We start from the raw sequence: 23,287 nt of genomic DNA, 5'->3' as shown, positions 1-23,287 counted from the left end.
GCGGAATTCACCATGAGTTGTCCTATATACAGAACTGCACTGGGGATTTTTTCAGACAAATCCTTGGATTAAGCCAGTGGTTTCCAACTTTCGTGAAGCTGCAACTCACCAATCCTTACAAAATGTTATGTGTCTGCGCACACATAAAATAATGCTGACCACTTTTGGAGATTACGTTGGTGGTTTCCCATCACAAGAAGTTGTGACATGAAGCTTTTTAAGCGGTGAATTCGCGTATTTTATATTCGAAATATTTGAATGACACTAAACTTGCGACGACCTAACAATATTAAAACGACGCTCCAGTGCGTCTCGATGCCCCATTCTCAAACCCCTAGTTTAAGGAGTTTCAGCGCAAAGATATGTAGGATCATTTAAATACAATATCGTTCATCTGAAAAGAGCATGAAATACTGAATGGAGCCCGAGAAAAACGTGCAAAAAACCCACATTCACAACGCTCCCAAACCAATTCAAACACATCCAACCACAAACTCACCTACTCTTACTGACGTTGGGTACCTCATTGCCTTCACATGATTTCAAACCGCAACACGCCTTCTGTGATGTCACTAACGACATCATTGTCAGGCCGACACGGTTCGTTGGTAGCGGAAAAAATGGGTTATGGGCAGTCCGGGGTACAGCCTTACACGGGGGCGGTATCCAGTAATGAATCGCTACTACTAATTTAGCAGAACTGTACATTTGAAGCGACTGGCAACTGCAAGAAGTGCGCAAAGGTTTTGAGCATCTTCTAAAATCTAACAGAAAAGTCATTACCGTTCCGTTTTAAATCTTTTCAAAGTAATTGACATAATTCTGTCCGGAATTGTGCATTGTAACTCGACAGATAAAATCATAGGATTTACGGGAACTTTAAGATTATGCAATGTGCGTTAATACTTTGTTGTGGTTTTACACATTCATAAAACAACACCCACCATGGTTAAATAGAAACACTAATAAACGGCAAACAAAAGCCTACGACACCCGGTATTCCCAGGCGGTCACCCATCCAAGTACTAACCGGGCCCGACGTTGCTTAACTTCCCAGATCGGACGAGATGGGGTGTTCTCAACGTGGTATGGTCGTAGGCAATGGTTTGCGCTTAAACGGTGCTTTTATTGTTACGTAACAATGTACATGTTTTTGTTTTTTTTTAATTTGAAGGGTTTCGCATGTTTTTGACGCAACACTTATGTTGTTTACTTGACATTACATAAAGCTGATCAAAACAATATTTAGTGTGTTTTTGTTAATGTATTGAGGGACCTTCGTTTCCTTTTGTGTTTACTTATTATGTTATTACACTCCGTTGCCTTTAATTGTAAGTTTGCGACTTTCTGGATATGGATGGTATGCGAAACAGCACGACACCTCCAAATGGCACGGAACAAGTTGGGGAGTCACTGATGTTCAAGTAGTTCTGGTATCCTGATGAGTTTGACATTATAGTGCTCCATAATTCTGTATAGCTGATATTGATTGCATTGCATCCCATATCTATCAGTTTCAGCAAATATCGTCTACAAAACTGCATAAAATGACACAACTTCAGTTGACTTAATCCTGCAACAGATTAGTATAACTGTGCGATGCAACAATACTTATCTAGACACAATATTCAATGTAGAGCAATAAGGAAATACCCCAATTGTTGTGGAAAATGATTGTGCGTAGTGTTCGACTCTGATTATATCCATAACAAAGAACAATGCACACACGTTCGTGAAGAATTATACAGCAGTTACATTTGTGTATATATGTGTTGGTAACAACATGCACTGAGCTTGGTATATATAACCAGTATACCATTTTGTCAGGACTCAGGATTCTAACAATATAGTGTAAAGTGAACCGTCCATAAATTTACAGTTGATTGCAACAAACTTCGTTACGATTTTAGTAAACGCAAAATAACAAGCACTATTTTTGGCCTTCGTATTTTCTGTTGCTGCTAGTTTCAGTTTTATTGAAGTTTGCTACCATTTATGGTATCAATTTGGGCAATACGTTGCAAACTAAAATGGAAATTTACTTGCAAATTGCGAGGTTTCTGCTCACATTCAATTTATATTGGAACGCCAAAGCAGGTATAATGAGGTTTAGCTTCGAGATCTAGCAAATGTTTAAATAGAGTTAATACTCACACAAGGTGACACATCTGTTTAATTACATATTGTCCCGCTTTTTATTGAAATATGAAGAAAAAATTTAACCTTGTCACGTGTGGTAACCTTTGTTTTCTTTAAAAAAAATATTCATTTTTTGTGCTTTTCGCCATCTTTATGCAATGCAATGTATTTTCTACAGAATACTTCGGTAATGGAATAAACAAAAAGTCCTTGCAAAGGTAATAATCGAAGCATTCATATCCTGCTGTTATTCTGTAGGCACTTTGCTTTGTTACACAATAGTTGGCAGGCGAACGTTGAACTGCATTCAACTGTCTACGAATTTGCTGATAGATTGCTTTATCTCCGCTTGTAGAGCAAAATTTACACTTTAACTGATGTAAAAACTTAATAAAATTCGTTATTCTGGTCTTCATTTATTTCTAAAGAGGCATTTTGTTGGATTGTTGTTCATACAAATGCTTTTGTCATGATATGTGCTATACCCGAAACTATTTGTGGGTCTGGTTAGACATGCTGTAGCCTACTTATTTCAACAAATGTTTCCAAACGGATTTATCGATTAAATACGAGTTAAAGAGCTCATTTACCAAAACTAAGACCATAATACGTTTTGCAGCTTTGCGTTGGCGAAGTTAGGAGGTCAAAACACTGGCTTTGAAATTAGCATGGACCGGTACTTTTCGCCAGACTTTCAAATAATCAACTCCGATCGATCTGCTCTGGTCGGAGAAAACGTGATGATCGGGCTAACTCTCCGTGGCTCCTTAAATCTAGTCATGTCGGTAAGTAAACAAACGTTGAATTTTGGTAATCGATTCTTGGAATCATTCCCCATTCTGCTCCAATCGATGTGACTATTTCCACCTCTTATGCTTTGTTCTACAAGTATGGAACGTTTATAAACGGGTTCATGTACCAGCTTTTTTGTTTAAATACAAATATTTCGATTTGAAATGCTATATATAGTTTCTTGTACAAATATATTTTAAGCAATGAGGAGCTAATAATATGAATTTGTGTATAAGCTGCAGACAGATGGCCACTGTTTCGACCTAAAAGGTCTAATCAGTGCAGCTGGTGTGACTATCAGACGACTTTGAGACCTTTTAGGTCGAAACAGTGGCCATCTGTCTGCAGCTTATACACAAAATATATTTTAATCTGTTAACAAACGTTTCCATGCCTGTAAAACAAAAAAATCTTAAGGTTTTAAGTGTCTGAAAAACTTTGTATGAAATTTCGGCCTTTTCTACATGGAAACAAACATACTGTTTTTGTGTAATTGTAGAACAATATTTGCTGGGTTTCGGAAAAACCTCACGAAGACTGTTCTGAAGTTTCACCGGATCGTGTTGTGACTGAGAATGGGTAAAACTGAATGCCAGCAATTTGAGGATTATCGGGCATATTTCCATATATATCAAATCATTCTACGCGTAAACTATATCAATGGAACAATTAACCCTTAAACAAGATGATTTGACATTGGTTGAATGTTTATTTCGTTGTGTTTGCAAAATTGAGCGATGCAAAAACTTACTCCATACTGACATCTTGCGGTAATTTTAAGGTGTACCGGAAACAACATTTTTGAAACCAGCAATTACGTGTGGCTGAACACTGGAAAACATTTTGGATTTTCATTTCCCGCTATTAGCATTTCTGGCGCTTCAAGCAGTAGTATATACGTACATTGTAAAATGCATGTATGTAAACTTGGCCAGGAAAAGGAAAATTGTCAACCACAGGTAAGGTTAATGTGCAGTTTACGACAATAACTAATTGTGGTTACGCACTTCTTCGTGCTGTTGTTACATTATAGATGTGCGGTAACACCACAAACCACATTGGTTGGCAGCGGCAGTTATCACTGGGACCTTTCGATGTCGCAAGTACACCGGAAATATGCGATAAGGTGTGTTTCAGTAGAATTTCTATTGAGGTGTTTTTTAGTGAAGTTATAATGATTTTTGTCCAGTTGCAACACAAATGTTCGTACGCGTGCCGCGTGGATTCCAAAAACCTCGTCCTCTGCATCTGCCCATCTGGTTTGTTTCTTGATGTTGATGACAACACGTGCGTTGGTAAGTGTTCCATTAAAAATTGGCATTCGCTGCCCTTTTCCGGTCATTTAACCCAGACATGGGCAAAGTACAGCACGTTGGGTTAGTTATTCTAGCCCGCCAAACCTTCTTTACATGAATTACTGTCGCTTGGGAACACCGAATAATTTTTGCTTCTCGGTTACAGATTTTAAACGTTTATTGTGTAGGCTGGTTCAGAAACTATATAACACTCTTCATAACCTGTTGGCTGACAAAAACCATTGCCCGCTTGATTTTTTTCCTGTAAAAGGAAACTTAAAAGCAAGCCAAAACTGTCGGTAAACATTCAAGGAACAGCAACACATATAATTTCGTTGTATACAACATTTGCTACCCTCTAAGCACAACATTAACATTTTTCTTTTAATAGATTGGAAGACGCTGTCAAATAACACGAATAAACGGATTATGGCAATCAAATTGCAACAAAACCAAACCAGGACGTTGGCAAAACAAGTCTACCTCCTAGTAATGGGGAACTTTGCTGTACTAGCAGCGTTGATACGTTTACTTGGCAGGGGTCACTGCAAAAATCATGGAACAAACCACGCCTACTTAACGAACGTTTGAGTTGGCCGAAGCGCTGTATAGGCCTACCCTTATTTGAAAACTTCGTACCGAGAAATTTTCGTCTGGCCTGCTGGCCGGAATGAACCGGTACAAAATCGTTGGAAATATCGAAGCTGTAATTCACTGGAAATACCGAGGTTGTGGTTCCAACAATTCGACCACGCAGAAAACAAATCCTGCAGAATTATAATCTAATAACATCTGTTCAATTCAACGATTCATTACTAGCAAAACCAATTGAAAAAAATACATGCGTTGTTTGATCAAACTCACTGTGATGTTATTGTGCTGAAACGAGCGTTTTCTTTTTCGAATATTCGCTTGTATGTGCAATGTTTATGCAGCAACCTCATGAAATGCAATTACTCGGTACACTTTATCAGTTAAATGCTTTATTACGATGCAAACTTGGGAACATTTTAATTATCATTGATCTTCAGATTATGCCGACAAATACGTAGCTTTACAACAGTAAGAAGGTTCAGTTTTAACCATGCATGTGTATATCCTTTTTCACAGCTTATACGCATGATGGATTGGTGCGACCGACGGATATGATATCATTTCTGTTTCTCAGTGAAGGTATTTCGAGAGAAAGCAGTAACGAGCATCAATTAAACATTGTATTTTTTGTTCTACACTATTACATCACGATTGCATAATTATGAGCGACACAAACACTACTTTCATGCGTAATTGCAAAGTTATTCACGACGTGACATAGCATTAAAGAAGTCCATACCACACAATATAGTCCTGGCATTTTATGTTAAATTAAAATACAGTGATGCAAATCACTCAATTGAGATTTGTAAAGTTAATCGAATTCCCATGCTTCTACATACATGCTTTACTCTGAGCAACTTTATAGTGAGTCAGTTGACATGGGTGGTGCCACAGTGGTTGTTGGTCAATAAAAGTTTAAGCGAAAAACTATAGATCTTGGAATCGGCAGCGATCGAACGCGTGACAGCCGCGCGATGACAGCCTGACCTGCAGGTGGGCGACATCAGCTGATACTACCTCTGTGACGTCACAAACAGTAAGCGATGCCATTGGCTGAGCGGCAACGCGAAAAAGGCTGCTAGTTGAAAAACAAAAGACTGGAGTGCTTTAAGTACTGACTGGCTGGTAGTGGTAAAGCCTCGTGCGTTGAGGTCATGCTATCCCAAAATCTTGTGTAGCATGTGCTCAATGTAATTATTTTTTATAAAATTGTGGACAAAGGAAAAGGAGTGTCAATAAAAATGACACATTTTAGAAACAAGTTGCTGGTTGTGTACTGTGTAGTACCGTGTACGTTTGTTTGTAGCGGCACTCAAGTCACCATTAAACTTTTTATATAGGTAATCGTTTCCTTAAGATGTATTTTGTACCACTACAAAATGTGTTCGACTATTTTACACTGTGTTTTCAAGATATTTTCAATTCGGTCACCTATTGCTAAGGTTTATGAGAGTGAAAGCACAAAGCAGTACTGCTATATGGCCTCAAGGCAAGCAACATGCAGTTTATTGGTCAGCAACTTAATAGCTATTGTAACAAGCAAGGTAATGAGCAAACAGTATTCCAGGAAACATAATTGTCTTTTTGATATACACTCAATTTTGTCAAACCTATTTTGTCTGAACAAGGATGTCTGACATTACACATTGTGTATTTCTAGTAAGTGTGATGTATTAAAGATTTATACAACTTGAGCTAAAGTAAATCAAGGCCAGCCAAGATGAATATGGTCTACAGGAGCTTGGACTACTTAAAGCACTGGTATAGCCAAGTGAATCCAGCTACTCTTACAGGTAACTTATTTCTTTACTTAAGTTTAGATGGGATTTTTTCTGATTTGAAATTTTGTTTCTTTTTCTGTAGGTGCAATAGACATTTTGGTTGTTGAAAGACCAGATGGAACACTCGTGGCTTCACCATTCCATGTTCGTTTTGGAAAATTAGGAGTAATTCGTGCCAAAGAAAAAAGGGTTAGTCTGATGATTTGTTGTTTCATTAAACTAATGTTATGTTCTTCAAAAAAAAAGGTCAATGAAACTGCAAATCTGCACAAACTTTTATTTTGTTTATCAATATGCTGTTTTAAAGTATTTGTAAATTGTTTGCTTGCCATGTTTCCACCAAAAAATCTGTCTGTTTCATATCGCAAATATGTGTGCAATATTTCAGCTTGCATGTGTGCTTTGCATACATGTCTTGGTTGTTTGTTACATGTATCTGTAACATGAGTTTCAACCAATCCTAATACACACAGGTAAACATAGCTATTAATGATGAGAAAATCAAGAACTTACACATGAAGCTTGGGGATCAAGGGGAGGCATTCTTCTTGGAGGAGTTTGATGAGGAAGAAGCAATTCCGCTTCGTCTGATGACATCTCCTCTTCCATCGAGACCATCCACACCAACAGATGAGCAGCAACCTGATGTTTTGTGAGTAACTGTGCAACTTGAACTGTTGTCAAACCTTTGATATATGCTTTTTAAACTTTGTTGTGAAATTTTTGTCCATCCATTTTTTACGTCATGTGGCAGATTAATATTGAGGTTTGATGTTCTAAAGTGTCTTTTATCATTTGCACAGCATTTCTTGGCAATCGTTGGGCAGGTCCGCCTTAATGTTTATGCCACTTTTTGGTACCCATCATCCATCAATCAAAAAAGTTTAATTTGCTTAAAGCTGAAAAGAAACAAACTTATAAAAAATTTTTGTGCTGAGCCTTGTGATTGTAAACAACAACTAAACTTGCTTGAATAGCAGCACAGTACATTTCAGCAAAATGCAAAAAATATTTGCAAAAATGCCCCTCAGTAGTAATATTTAAGCCTATGAGCTGGTGGAAAGCGATTGTTGTAAGACCGTAGCCCTGGAGTGTCGGTGAGTGGGACAGTGAGAGACATTAAACACGCAATAAGCGCCCTCAATGCCGCACGTCGAGCACGCCCTTGCCAACCTTTTGCTCGACAAGCGCCGGTTGTTGAGCACGGCAATGCTGACCTTGCATTTTGTAGTCCACGCGCACGCATACTTCGTGGAGGTCCGATCCTTCTAGTGATACTGTGTGGTCCCACCGTAGCGCGATCTCATACGACCTAAAGTTACCTTCCGGCCTTGCGCTGATTGGCTATCGTATGGGCGTCTTTGTTGACAGACTGATTCCCGCAGGCGATAAGCGGTGTTTTTGTATGCATTTTTCTGGCATTTAATTGCTATTAACAAAGCGAGGTTGTCTGTTAATTAAAGATGTTTCTGTCAAAATATTCGACTGGTGATTGTTTACCCGCACTGTATTGCGAAACGGCGCCTGGTATTTGAACTTCCAAAGGAACTTCCCTTTCGCAGTTTACTGCTACCAACTTGTAAACAATTAAAAGCAAATAACTACACATTGCAGGGCTTTTTGCAAAAGCTTAAAAAATAAACCAAATAAAAATAAGTTTTGACTGCAACCTATCTGACATTCCTGTCATATTAATTTATTAAACAATATTTTAAGATCATTATTGTTTTGAAATTACCAATGCTGGCATTGGCAAAGTTATTGCTACATGATGTTCAAAATGAGAACAGTTTCTTCGGCTTATGGTCCTAAATTAATAATGATTTAAGCTGTGATAAAGCGATTACAAGCTTACAGCGAGAAAGTTCACTGTTAAAAATAACATTGTGCGATTTGTTGTCATTAGCTGCTGTTAAGACTTGTGGTACTTAAGATTTAGTTTTGGCAGTTGGGTGTGCGTAACAAGCATTAATTATTTAACTGCACGTGTTCTTTGTTTGTCGGTCACGTTTTGGTCTTCGATGACTCTAAGAAAAGTCTAGTGATCGGTCGTTGTTGTACACTTCAGCATCCATGACGATGTATGTTTATTAGCACGTACTTCCTCATGTGTGTTGAAGTTGCTTCACCGTGCCGTTGTGTAACTTAAGTAAATGAAGGTAGTGTCCCTATAATATACAACCTAGGTTGTCACGAGTCCGGTCATAGTTTCGGATTACAAATGCTTTACTCAACAAGTTTGAGTCGCTCTGGTGCAATCCTACTTTGCCGGCAGCGAAAGGGAGTTACGTGGTCAGTGACACGTCGGTTTGGTTTTCGTGTTCTTGCGGTTGCTGGTAATTTCTTGAAATGTCTACATGTGCAAGTCGTCTGGGAATGCGTGGTATTTAAAGGAATTTGTTTTGGCGTCTGCCGCAAAATACCTTAACAGCAGCCAAAATCCATACACACAATAATTTGGTGAAAACACAAAGGCTTTATTTTTTGTCTCTGGACAAACTTCTAAACATATTAACCAAAAGTTATGTAAATTTCATGCAACTTTAATGTAGTAGTGACTACAAATATGCTGCGTTGTGTAATTTGTATCCTTTAGGTGGGCATACAATGTAGGTCACCGTAAAACGAATCATTAATGCCTGCAATTGACTTCATCCAGCACTGCAATAATTTAGCACTAAGTGATTTAAAGTTGTTAAGACCTGCGTAAAACATATATGTTTAATAGAGAAATAGTTTTCTTTTTGTTACGTATTAATAGTAAAAGTATAATGACCGGTATATTCCTATCGAAGCTTGATATGCGAATGGGACATAAAAATATGTCAGAATTTCTGTCGTTTGCGGAATCACATTTTATCTGTATTAAAAATTTATTCACCAATCATAAACATCTCTAGGTTTCGATACACAAACATTTTCAGTCGAATGCGTTTTGCATAGCGTATCAGTTGTAGCTGTTTACGCGGTTTCCTCAATAAACGGAAGTGTAGGTCGACCTTTATTTGAAGCTGCTGCAGGTCACGCATTTTTCTGGAGTGAGCCAGCGGTGGCGCAACAATACGCCCAGATTGTTTTGGCCCACAGTAACCCGCCAAGTGAGTAACCTCAGGTCGCAATGATGGGAAAAATTTGTTGGTCAAATTGACTTGTCCTGTGTTCTAAACAGACCCAAGGAATGGCGTGACTTTAACGATGGATCTACGTCAGCTAGTTGCGTAGTTTCCTGACGAACGTTTCTATTTTTAATAAGACATGTATATGCTGTTTTTCGAGAATTAGGAACAAAATTTGGCACCCATTATTCACTCGCCAACCCACTTAAAATACATGCTGACGTACATGTTTAATTTTCCTTCAAATAATGCTTCCTGTTGGTGACCTTTGAGAAGGTATCTTCAGGGTTAAAACCCTGCAAACATGTACGTAAACCGGCGCCCAGTAAATACACAGACCACCTTGATAATAAACATTGCGCCAACAGATATGAACTTAGCTCAAATATGCTGACTAAGCTCCGCAATGACGTCAATCGCTTTTTTCAAATGTTATCTTACACTTGTACATTGTTTGGTCACAAAACTGTGGCTAATTATTACCTGGTTTGGACCGAAGTGGTGCTAACTACAACATGTCACATGTCACATGGCAGTGAGTGGATGCATGTCACCCAAACGTTGTTGCGCATGGTTTATGGCGTGGAATTTGGCACGTAGCTGCATAGGGTTTCTTCGGGTTACGTGGTTTTTCCGTTGGTCGTCGCGCATCGATTATTAACTTCATCGGTGTTTGCTTCTGAAACGTAGTTGAATGGTTTTTCATTTCTCCGCAAAACCTTTTTGGCCTTTCTGCCACATTCAAGGACACCTGCGTCTTGATTAAAACATGTCATAACAACGCATCTTTTGCTGCACATTTGAACTAACAAATTGACTAGTCTGCTATGTTGTGGACTGTTGTTGAATATGGCCCCAAACATGTCAAAGAATACATCCAAATGCACCCTTTCATTATGAAACCAAATTTTGGCAATCAGAATTTATTTTGAAATCTTTCTTTTTGTATCTACTATGAACATATAGTTCTCACATTTACAATTGTATGGACCTAACTGGGTTAAAACCAAACTTTTGTCAAATGAACTTCGGCATTTTTATCATATCTTCTTTTACTCAGTGACAGTGATCTCCGTGATGCAATGCAGAGTGTTGGGGAAAGTGGCAAGCGGAAAAAGCGCAAGAAGCGAAAGCGAAGAAGCATCATCGCTGCCAGCAACTCAATTCTACTTGATGACAGCAAAGCTGGATCTGGTTCTGAAAGCGATGACGATGTTATAGTTTGTAACACCACTTCACCGCCACCATCCCATCAACCTCTGGACGTGACAAGAAGCATGAGCCTTAACTCTAATGACAGTTACCAGTAAGTGTCATTAGTTCATGTGCCTGGTTAAAAAATTTGTCTTCACATACAGGTTGCCTTAGAAATTTAACTAAAATGGTATATAGAAGTTCCATCAACATGATTTGTACCAGAACTTTAGCTGAAAGACCTTGATTTAAACATGTTGCCATGTTGTGTTTTGAATTTAGAGTGATACGAAATCACCAAAATTATCTTTGTATATGTCAGTAACCTATTAACATGAATAATAACATTTAATCTTATTTGCTGATACCTTAATAACATTGTTTATCCAAGCTATTCTGCAAGTTTAGTTGCAGTTAACTTCTTTTGTAAATATAGAATGTGGTGTGATTTTGTAACGTGCACGCAAAAACAAGAAATCCGATTTCTTTTCACATGTGTCCTTGCTGTAAAAATTTTTTTTTTCCTTAATTTAGAGATATTTTTTATCCCTCATCCTTTAACATAAAACAGATTGGCTCAGACTTGTGTTCCAAAATTGAGCATCACTAAAAGCCCAAGCGAAGGCAGTGACCAAAGTGCAACGCTCAGTGATAGTTGGTCAAGGTAGTGCCAAATGTTTGGGAATGCTGCTCGAACTTGTCATGCCTATTTTGAAACTTACTGATTGACACACCAGACAAAGTTTAATTTCAGCCATCCTTCATGCGCTTGCCCAATTGTTCATTGGTAGTACTATCTGCAATAAAAATATGCCAAGTAATTGGATATCTGGCAATACAAATAATTGTTTTCAGAATTGTAAGCAGAAATTTAGTTTTACTTACAGAGCTGTAATTGTTTCATAAAAATATTGTTTCCACTTTGCCCTGTCCGCAAACGAAATATAAAAAACTTTTGCCTAGAAAGCATAAATGCATGTATTTGCGATGAAGGAAATTAATGCTTACTTGATGTTTTGGTATTATAACCTTAAATTTTCTGTTTTAAATGAATTCAGAAAAAGTAGAATCTCTGTTTCCTAACATATCTTTTCGTTATCTGGTTTAAATATTTGCTTTTGCTATGTTTGATCTAACCAAAGTGCATGATTTTCGTTTTATTAGTAGTGGGGAATTTCCTTGTTTAGTTCGATCCATATTTCTTTCAATGATTGTAGCACTGTCTAAAACAGGACCACATGACTTAGACCATAACAACTAGTTTTTTTTGGAGAGGATAATTTTCATACTTTCAGACAGAATTGGACTTTCAGAAAACACACAAAATTTGTCACATGTTTTAAATACTAGTTTGCAGGCGCATTATGCTTCGTTCGTCAATAATTACCACAAAAACATTTGCCAAGAAATCATTGTTTGACCTTTTGTAACCTCCTTTTTAGTGACGTCGAAGGGGCGGAGTTTACAACTATGCGATGCGCCCAATCAGACAGCGAACTGCCGATGAGGGACAAGTAAGGCTTTTTATTTCATATGGGCGTCTTTTTCTGTTTCGTCGGACCATGATTCATACCAACAACCTTATTCATTTGTATTACACGAAAATTTTTGCATGGCCACACGCCACTGCACATGCGCCTGTAGAAAGTTGGTTCAAATACGGTGTTCATGAAACCTGCCATAGGACTTCGACATAAATTATCTTAATGATATGGTTACGTCATAATTTACGTCATTTTTGTTGGTGCGGTGATAATCATGATAAGTGGTTACAAAACAAAAATTACGTCATTTTTGTTGTAACAGCGATAATAAAGATAAATGCTTTGCATAACAAGTAAACCCATTTCCTTATGTGTCATTTTTTTACACAGCAGTTCTTCTGCCGGTATAATGGTCCCACCAAGTCCGTTCAGCGATTCTGAAGCCAACGATCCTCGCATGAGGACAGGGGTGATGTGGGGATGGGGACAGTTGCCTGCACGAAACGAAGGTGAGGATGTAATCGAATTTCGCCTCTTTGTGTTGCGCTGCTCTGTGCGCCTAAATTGATTTCTAGTTGCTTGGTTGTGTGAATGCTGGCGTATGTGTATGCGTATGGTTTGCTGTGTAGATTTGTTTGAAAAAAAATGACCTCTCATAGGACAAGACTCGTCGTCGTCGGATGAGCATATCGATTTGAAGGAAGAGGTTGATGGAGCTTTTGACAATTCCCACTTCAGGTCTGGATTTGACTTAAACTTTTTGTGTGGATGACACTGCCGCAACGGTTTTAATTTTGTTAAAATGAATAATTTTTTGCGCTAAAATAAGGCCAACTTTTAACTGAGTAAACATGGTACTGTGTTCCTGTCCCTTGTTATTTGGTCAGAAACAATTGCGTCATTTTCCAGCAATTTGTTTCGTCCCGGACCTATTAAAAACCTTCATGATTATTTATGTTAATGGACTTACTCCTCATAAAATCCCTTGCAATTTTTTTCTTTTTAACAATTTATACGTGGATATCACAGGACGGTTTCGGTGACTGGGGTCGACTCGGTAACAGTTGAGAATGAGGTGAAAGAGATCAACAAGAAAAGTCGACGTAAGTTGAAAATTCAAAACTACCTCTAAGTTCTTGCTTGCAACCGCAAAACATAATCATAACCAACCCCAAATTGCAATTCAGTAAACAACACAGCTATTTTTACCCATACTCTTAACTATTTTGAAAGTTATTTTTAATCGGATGCATTGTATTTATCGGAAGTTATTGTTCCATCAGACACTTCCACAAACTCGGTCCAATCGCATCCTACCCGTCAACGAAAGGACACAGAGGGGTTGTATCTCGATGACGTACTCAGCCTGGATCCGTCACAAGCCAACTTGTACCTCCAAGTAAGTGTTCAAAGTACCTTGCATGAATTTTCAAAGTGTTGTAATACGATTTAAAACCTACCGCTACAGGACTTTCCAACTAGACTTTCTTTATCGTACGTTCTACTTCTTATAGCTTGCATGTACTGTACAGTATGCACGAATTGGTGTTATCAAGGTTAACCTTTACTATTTTATTCAGCAGCAACCCAATCCTATCCCAATTAACCGGAGCCACCAACAGGTGGATGGTTACGATAGAGCTCTGAGTCCTGGAGGTAGCGATATCGACAGTGGCACCGATTGTCAGAATCAGGATGATAATAGGTATAGGATCGAATATGTATGTTTGCCATGTTATGATGTTTAGCTTCTTGGGGCCATAATCCATACCTTAAACGTGTGCTTGTAAAGGTTTTTTTCATTTAAATCAGTGTTTACCAACCTTTTCCTTACGTGGTCCGGATTTATTATGGTAAACTTGGGTATGCTTTCTCCAAGCATCGTGACCTTTAGCTTAGTTTTTCAACTAGCATTGTTGCCCACAGCGCTATTAACCAACGACTGGTTAAGAAACACTATTTAAACTTAAAACGATATCTGGTAATTAACGTAACGCTGGGAATAAATCAAAACCTCAGCATATATTAGTTAATTGTCAAGTAAAGCATAATTGATAAAGTTGTATTAAAGACTAAAAGTAAAACGTTGACGTTTGGTACTGGTTATATACTTTGTACTGTAACCCTTGAAATATTTGCGATAATTTATCGTTTTCTATTTAGTGACGGAATCGAGGACTTAGCCGACGTGACAATATCTCTCTGTGGTTTCGGATCTGCTTCTACCACCGTTGATTCAGGTGGGATGGTTGTTTGCATAACGACTTGGTTTAACCGTCCTCATTTCCACTTACTTGTTCTTTTTTGCTTCTGCTGCTAAGCTTTTATTTAAATGTTAGTACCACAATAGGTGGAAGTTATCATCATCCACCGATCACAAATATGCACATTAATGAGTTAAATAGCGCAAACCAGGCCTTTTTGTTGAACTAAATATTCAAATTTTTTTTATATTTAAGATTATGGCGGTTAAAGGTTTGTTTATTTGGCTATATATACAGTCAGTGTGCCTTCAGACACCTTTATCCATACCATTACGACGAATATAACTTTCCCAAATTTTTTTACGAACCCGATCGACTTTCTTTATGCAGCCAAGTTCGCCGAAAAGCAGATTTCGTACGAAACCTTCATCCGGGACCCTCTTCCCATCATAAACGACCCAAACCTCGTTGTTAGACTCGGGGAATCACGGTACCTCACCTGGCAAAACGCCGCTCCTGTAATCATGTCTTTGGCCGTGTTTCGAAGACCACTTACCAGCGTAAGTTGAAAAGTTCTCTCGATTAGCGAATATACTGCGAACTGGGGCTCGTTATAATGGTGTTGTTGCGCGGTGAAGTTGCAAAACACGTTTTTATGAACACATTACTGTATTAATGTCATGGGCTGGGCTCATGTTTAAGTTGGTAACTCCACAGAATTGTATGGTTGCTTTTTCTCAAAAGTTATTAAAATAGCCTTTGCTGGTGTCCGCATTCGCTTGTCCGCTTTTGTGGGCGCTTAGTTGCATCTCAGTCAGTTAGTTCACAGCACTAATGATGAGCACAGCAGAGTACGAAACGTTATTAGCATATTAGCTTTGGCATTTCTCTTCCGTGCTTTCAAAACCATATTGTTTTTGTCAGGATTGCTTGGAACGTATTGTGCAGCCCACCCAGCCATCATCTCAACCACAATCTCGTATCATGGGATGGCTGTGGAGACGACAGAGCAAAACCGACTCAGCTCGTAAGCTTGTCCTGTATAAACGTATACATCTGTTGGCTTCACTCAACTCGCAGATAGAAAATAAATTTAGCCCCCCATAGGAATTTATGTACTGAAGGCATTCCTGCAAATTTTATGTACAACATACGCATAAGAAAAACTAGGCTATAAAATTAAAGGGTCTAAAAAACTTTATATTTTAACTATTAATTTGTTTGTAGGTCGCCACTTTCGATTAAAAGCATCAGTTCTTTATGTAAAGGCACTTTTATTACCTTAATAATGCTAAACCGATGCCAAATTTTGTTCCCCAACTACAAACATATACAATAATATATTTGCCGTTATTAAAAACATGACGTATATTTCGTCTATTTCCTGTTTACCGCGAACCCAATGATCATACGTAGAAACGCATGTGTTTGTCCACGCGCTTGCTTATGATGCGTTTTCCCGTGGCATGTTTTGTTTTCCTTCGTCCTTGACTGAACCGATATTGCAAGCCATAACACGATCGATCAACCTGAATTAAACATGAGGTGGTCGCATGCGGTTTTCTTAACCCTGTGTTGTTGGCCAATGGCCATTGATTTCCTTGCTTGGGTTGTCGTGTCCGAGTTGCTGATTTAATAGTCGGCATGTAAATTATATACCATTGTTTCCCAACCGGTGGTACGTGTACCAATATAGTGATACGCGACGGAATTCTATGTGGTACGCGAGCACCTTTCTGTAATTTGCGGATAAAGTTCGCATTTTAAAAATCGTAAGTGATATCATAATGTTTATTACTTCATCTCCTGGGTTAATTTGTAACACTCAACTAGGTGGTACGCGTCAAAATTGATTACCTCATAGTTGTACGCAACCACAAAAAGGTTGGGAATCACTGTTATATACGGTATCAGCGAACGTTCATACATTTGAATTAGCCCGTTGAAGTAATGAAAACTTTGTTCAAGCAATGTTTCATTACGTCATAACCGTGTTTTGTGACGTAACAGATGGACAAGACGCGAACTCCCCGCCCAACTCGCCTAGCAAGGGCGCGGAGGCTCATCCAAAACACCTTCCTGTCAACAAGTCCTTCTCAGCGGCTCCCTCCAGCGGAAGATGTTCGACGCCACTCAGTGTACGCGACAGGCGACAGACCGAGGGCGACGCAAACACCGAAGCCGAAGTTGCTGAAATTATGGAACCGGAACTCAAAAGGTTCGTGTAAATAAAAGTTGCAGAAATTAATTGTGCAACTAAAATAGGGTTGAAACCATGTTGTCCCTCCATCAAAGACACAAATAAAACGATCGTTTGTCCATTAAAAAAAAGATTTTACACTGTAATAAAAGTTACCAATAAGGTTGGCTGCAATGCCTTGGCTGCGAAGCCTGTGAACCTTAAGGTCAACTTTGCTTTCTTTTGTGGAAAATCAAAGTAAAACTATAAACAAAGTGTTTTAAATACAAAGAGATGAACATTATTTGAAAAACACCCGTACATTTAAAGGTGGTACCGTGACGTAATCTATAATTCCGAAAAAAACGTAAACATTTGTGACGATGCGTCACTTCCGTGTTTATCAATGCATCACTTCCGTGTCGCGGCTCTACGAAACTTCCGCTCGCATCGGCAAGCTCGACAAATCGAATGAGGAAACGTGTTTTGCGAACGTATTACATGTGTTGATTATGTTATACATATGTTATCTGAGGGCGTCTGCTTACACCTTGAGAATGTTATTAACACTATTGCTATGGTACGATGGATCACGTATAATGCAAAACAAAAATTATGTATATATTGTTACGTGTTGCCTGGAATCCAATCCTTGAAGACTTACTATGAGTGTCGACTTTATTTTAATCAATCAAGTAGAACAGCTATGGCTTGAACAAATCAATGAATATCCTATTCTGACGCAATGAATTAAATGCAACACAGCCTAAAAATCTGAATATGAAATTATCTGACACAACTTGGACTGTTTGTCCCGCATATGTTAAACTTCCTGATACAATATGGTTGCCGCGTTTTAATGTGGAATCGGTAAATGTTTTCAGGTCCCAGTCAGCACGTGAAATTGTCTACCCACAAAGTGACAGTCAACTCTTGAGCGTAAAATCGTCAACAAGCACTCACTGTGGTGGAAAGGTGATGAGGAAGACGACGCGTTTGTGTTCCGACAAACTGGTCAGTATTGTTGAAATTATTCCAAGGGGTTCAAGGCAACAATGATGTAGACTTGTAGAGCAATGTATATTGTTGCTTGTCCTTAAAATACCAGCTGCCCTTTAACACAAAAAAGTTTTGTAAAATTAGTTTACTGTGAAGCATCTAAACTGTAACTTGTGTTCACTGGCGTAGAGTACGGGGGTGCAGGGGTGCCGCGCACCCCCGACCTTTTCTAAATTTACAACGCAATCGCATCGTGTCCTTTCGGTTTTCGCTGGTTTAAACCGCAGCAAAAATAAAGGCGCATTTCCTTCTGATAGCACGCAAAGTGCTTAACACGCTGTTTCGTTTGTCTCGTATTCGCGAACAACAATTACGCAACAAGCGAAATTACGTTGGTGATGAACGTGCTTACATAGACGACGCTTTAACTTGTATATGGCGTGCAAAACGACCTTCTGACGTTAGTATTTTTTTTCGCCGCACCCCCGTTGATGTGCAAAACTCTACCCCTATGCTTGTGTTTATTAGTAAATTCGGGATTCTAGAGCTATTATGCTGCTTGTGTTTTTGACAATTACTTCCTTGTTCCAACTCCTCTTGGAGCATCACAACTAACAAGCAAACGCATACATATCTCGTACAGAAAGCCTTGCAGTTGGAGGAAGGCGCCAACACCATTACTTTCAGTGTGACAACCAAATATCAGGGAACCACCCGCTGTTCGGCGAACGTGTTCCTCTGGAAATGGTCCGACAAGATTGTGGTGTCAGATATTGATGGCACGATTACGAAGTCCGACGTGTTCGGTCAAATTCTGCCGGTTGTTGGCAAGGATTGGACGCAGGGCGGTGTGGCGCAGTTGTATCAAAATATCAGCAAGTGAGTGATTTCGCTGTTTTGTGGCGAGGTTTTGGAAAGTCGAATTTTGGAATGTCCGACGACAAAACCAGATTACGTTTCAGAAACATTTGCAAATATACCATTTAGTATCTGATTTTTTGTGTTTTGTTGTATTTAAGTGATGTTCCTACTTGAAGCTATTTAATTTGTCTATTCAAACGTTTTCAACACTTTTTGAAGTAAAATTCAGTAAAAATCTTTAATTTCTGCGTTTAAGAATAAACCTCGATTGTGAATTGTTGTTGTCATAGAAACGGCTACAAGTTCATCTACGTTTCGTCACGCGCCATCGGCCAAGCTTCCATGACCAAAGGTTACCTCAACTGGATAAACCAACAGGGAGTTTCCCTACCTCCTGGACCCCTCCTTCTCTCGCCCACCTCCCTCATGACCGCTTTCCACAGGTTCGTATTTCGTGACTCCATGCCAGTGTTGGTTATGTTTTAAGTTAAAAATGGTGTTGGAGGATATGTTTTTCGAACGAACACGATATTTGTTGCGGAAAATCACCGAATTTAGTCTGCATAAAAGAATTTAATTATGATATTTTAATGCATACCAACATCAACCGCTGTATTCAGGGAGGTGATTGAAAAGAAACCAGAAAAATTCAAGATCGAGTGTTTGAAAGACATCAAAACACTCTTCCCCGAAAACCCGTTCGCGGCAGGCTTTGGGAACAAGACCAATGTAAGAATTTTTGAAGAAAATATTGTTTATGTAATTTTTAACATGCGTCATTAAAATTGTTAATCTATTCCAAACCAAAAGCAACCTGTTATCACTTGTAATACGGAGCATGCAAACGAGCTGTTTAAATCCATGTTTTAATCAAATAAATCAATATTTAAGTAAAAATATCGCTTGTCTTGCAGGACGTTTCAGCATACACTGCAGTTGGCATGCCAACCAACCGGATGTTTACCATTAACCACAAGGGGGAGCTAAAGCACGAGACCCTGCCAACCTACACAAGCTCGTAAGCAATACGATTTCTATGGTTTGATTATTTTGTGTCGTGCCTTGTAGGACAAAACAACACTACCAAGGAAGATTATGTTACAAGTTTCGAAGTATTTTTCATAAGAAATGTTGGTATACGTGGTTGCAGTTGTTACACAACAACAAACTTTAGTCTAATTGCGTAAAAATATCTATTTTTTGGAAAAAGAGTGGCTAAGCCTTTCTTCAACGATTATTGGTGCCTACTAAGCCACATCTTTCTTGAAGCTTGTTAGTTTTTTTCGTTCAAGACTTGGCCGATGTATTATACCAAATAGCTTAACTTATCGAAAAACTAGCTTCCATCTGAGTTTACAAGCATTGGTTCCCATACGCAGATACTCTGGTCTTGGTGAGTTGGTGGACAATTACTTTCCGTCACTACACAAGGAGCAGGACTTCGCCGAGGCTCACGATTACAGCGACTTCACTTACTGGAAAGAAAACGTGGCTTCGTTTGAAGAAGATTTCGACCTTTTCAACTTGGCTTGATAGAAAGGCTGCTTGGCTGCAACTAAGAAAGGTGTAAATGCTCTGTTTCCTTATGTATGTTTTGTTTTATTTGTGTGATAGAAAGATAATAAGGCGTTGTAGAGAGGACAAACGAATTTGTGTTTTGATCCGTTTTTCGTTTCTGTATATTCTGTTCTTCAGTGTTTGTATTTTTTCATCCGAGGCAAATGTTGTCATTCACACGTTTTTCAACATTGAAAAATTAAAACCAAAAATAATTATTTTTACACGCACGAGTATTTAAAAATTAAAAAAAAAACGGTCAACCAAGTGCTGTGACAAGTGTGTCTGACACCTTGTTTTCACATATGAACTAGTAAGCGTTCGAAAATGTTATTTACCACTGTATAAATATGTACATACGCTTGGCGGTTTGTATGTTAGGCAAAACCGGTGATTGCAATTTGACGCAAAACAAAGAACAACGTAGTATTTTCAGTCGTATGTGTTTTTATTTTAGACCTCCCTGTTCCATAACAAATCTGCTCATATGAACGCCCTGACAAATATTTTCTTTCCATCAAAAGTGAAGTTTCATTGTATTGGATAATGCTTGGAATTTTCCATGTCTAGTAATGTGCATTTTGTGTATACGAGGTCAATTGTCTGCTTTCACAACTTATTTTGTTGTTGCTTGTTTCTTTCCAAGTAACGCGTATCAACGTTTTCCAAAACAGAACCACATTCTGTTCACTTAATATCTTCAAAAAAACTTTTTTGTCGCAATCTTCTGCAATTTACACAACAAGATGCAATGTAAATGTTCGCGCTACTCCAAAGCCTTAGTCGGATTTCGCAAAACTTCCCATGCGTAAAGATGGCTGTTGTTTAAACGTACGGACCAGACCCTTATGCAAGCGCAAAGCCTCAATACAAAACCATGGCGTATAATAGGCAATTAGAAACCCCCTTGCCACATGTGCAGTGTTACGGCATTTTCGTAAGCTCCCCTCAGTTTTGACCCTCGCAAGCGCAAGCATCGTCAACACGTCGCTTCGCAGGTGGTATGTGTCCAAGTGCTGGTGCTGTGTCAATAATACCGTCGCGGTACCGCGTACGCATTTTCCAAGTTTATTTTAGGCAATTTAATGTTATGTATGTGTGGTCCCCAAAACTGTAACCTTCCTCTACAATGTCACATTCCTAGCAGTAAATTGACATTTCCCACAATATATTTTGCAACCATGCACCTCCGCACCCATTCGATCATTTCTAGTATGTTAAGTCACCGAAACGTCGTGATAGTGTTACAACAGTGTACTTGTGGTGCTAGAAGCGTTGGTGGCCGATCCTTACGTTGTGTTGTGTTTATGTCTTGAGCGAAGCTGCTGCGTTGGCCTTTTTATGCGATACATGCGCCACTGGTAATTCATCTACAAAATTTGTCGTGTTCAACGACATTTGTTTAGCGTTAGCCCAAGTTTTTAATCTTTTCCGTTTAAACTCGGCTTAATTTATTGTATTTTTTAAGCTATCAAAGAGTTTTTTCGTTTTGAATCTAACCTACAACAATTTCATTTGCCTCAAACCGCCTCGCTTCACCATAACACCTTCGCTTTGCGCCGTAGCTACCGATTTTCAGCTGTTCTAATGCCGGTGGTTCACGTTGTGTTGTGTCTACCTGAGGAGGCTTTATCGTGTGCTACAAAATACTAACAGTTGAACTTGCACTTTAGTAGGAGTTTGTCATTCAATTCAGTCTACTTCCCGATAATTTGTGTCTTGGGTTTATTTTTGTTGTGTGTCGAAACAGCTGCAGATGAAATAAAATACATTCTTTCTATTGTCCGCTGTTGACTGCAAAGCGCGTATTCTGAGTTTGGGTATTTTGTGTATGAGAGAAGAGTTTACAAATTGTTTTTCACGTCTATGTTTATACAAAAAAATAAGCGACACCACAGCACGAAAATTAAGTTAAACATACAGTTTACTTGTGATTGGTGGAAGGCACTAATATTCTCCAACGAAAACACTCCTATTGCAACTGCCTTGTTGGACAGGAGCACAAAACAAGATTTTGCATATACAATATCTAACAACGGTGTATGTTTGGGCAAGTGATGGGCCTAACAAAGACTTCACCTGTCTACAGGAGCGGATCCAGCAATGGGCTATCGCCACGCCCTAAAACAATTACAGCACTGAGAAAACGCTGCAGTGATCACACTAGCGTACGTGTTTTTGTCTGGCGAATGGCTTCTTGCTCAACATCAAAAATCGCTATTAACGTGTCAACAACTTGTGTACTAATAGTTGGCATATTTGCAATAAAATTAAAGCTCTTCTGGGTAAACTTATTTATTCGGTTGACGTTTTAGTCGTTATCCATCCGCAACTGCGTTTTACCTACTTGTCCTTAAAAAAGTCCCGCAGTGTATTTGAAGGTCGCGCAATGGTTGTACCCAATAATCTAACAACCCTAAACTCTACTGGAAACTGTAAATACACTGCGAAACGGGAGATCACGTGACACAGTCATAACAGCGACACCAGAGGAAGAGGAAAAATAGAAAATGTATACTATGGTTTCACAATTACTGGTAAAACTTGTCCTTGTCCGCTACAGGGCAGTCTTCGCATTAAAAATTTGCAATGATTTTTGAAAATACATAGTTTTATTGAAAGGACAAGGAATTATCTTTTGTAAATTGCCTTAAATAAGATAGCAAAAAAAGGACGTAGCCTACATGCTGTTCCTCAAAGAAAATAACAAAGTTAGTAAATATGCTTCTTCGCAGAAAATAACACTCTTCCTGACAAAGCTGACCCATATCAATAATAAATGAAACCGTAAATAGTCTCACTAACCTTATTGTTTTTTTTTGTAAAATGTTACTGTATTAAAATTATGTAAAAAGTGAAATGCAGATGCAACCGGCCAGTTTCCACATGCAAAATGGGATACGTCAGTCAGCAGTGCAATCAAGCGTGACGACATTGCATATTTTGGGAAGCTCCGAAAATCCCCCTTTTCAGCTATTTTCTCATTACAAAAACAATAGTATGCTTGTGGAACTTTGCTAAAACGTGTAAATTATTACCTAACGTGCCGTTTTCTATCTGTTCAATAATGCAAGCTATTACATTCACAT

General features: G+C 38.7%; 1 protein-coding gene and 1 non-coding gene across 7 annotated transcripts; one reads left to right on the top strand and one right to left on the bottom strand.

Moving 5' to 3' along the window:
* Nucleotides 1-981: 981 nt before the first annotated feature.
* Nucleotides 982-1,100, bottom strand: LOC145912763 (5S ribosomal RNA). Its single transcript, XR_014403315.1, has one exon. It is a non-coding gene; the product is annotated as a 5S ribosomal RNA (ribosomal RNA).
* Nucleotides 1,101-6,480: 5,380 nt separating this feature from the next.
* On the top strand, nt 6,481-21,983 carry LOC145910232 (phosphatidate phosphatase LPIN2-like). 6 transcript variants are annotated; one of them, XM_082997283.1, is made up of 21 exons: nt 6,481-6,616; nt 6,687-6,793; nt 7,078-7,256; nt 10,781-11,026; nt 11,486-11,578; nt 12,357-12,428; nt 12,792-12,907; nt 13,058-13,136; nt 13,428-13,501; nt 13,682-13,797; nt 13,982-14,103; nt 14,562-14,638; nt 14,993-15,162; nt 15,527-15,629; nt 16,613-16,820; nt 17,666-17,795; nt 18,424-18,659; nt 18,932-19,084; nt 19,262-19,370; nt 19,556-19,659; nt 20,021-21,983. In XM_082997283.1, the coding sequence occupies exons 1-21, from the start codon at nt 6,544-6,546 to the stop codon at nt 20,172-20,174; spliced, it is 2,721 nt and encodes a 906-aa protein (XP_082853409.1). In that variant the 5' UTR covers nt 6,481-6,543; the 3' UTR covers nt 20,175-21,983. The 6 variants fall into 6 exon arrangements, with proteins under 6 accessions (XP_082853409.1, XP_082853407.1, XP_082853408.1 ...); XM_082997281.1 differs by having other exon boundaries at nt 13,979-14,103; XM_082997282.1 differs by having other exon boundaries at nt 12,789-12,907.
* Nucleotides 21,984-23,287: the final 1,304 nt, after the last annotated feature.

The sequence above is a fragment of the Ascidia mentula genome, chromosome 8 (assembly GCF_947561715.1).
Source record: "Ascidia mentula chromosome 8, kaAscMent1.1, whole genome shotgun sequence".
Classification (NCBI taxonomy): Eukaryota; Metazoa; Chordata; class Ascidiacea; order Phlebobranchia; family Ascidiidae; genus Ascidia; species Ascidia mentula.
Note: the sequence above shows the minus strand (reverse complement) of the source record. Positions and strands in the feature narration are given on the sequence as shown.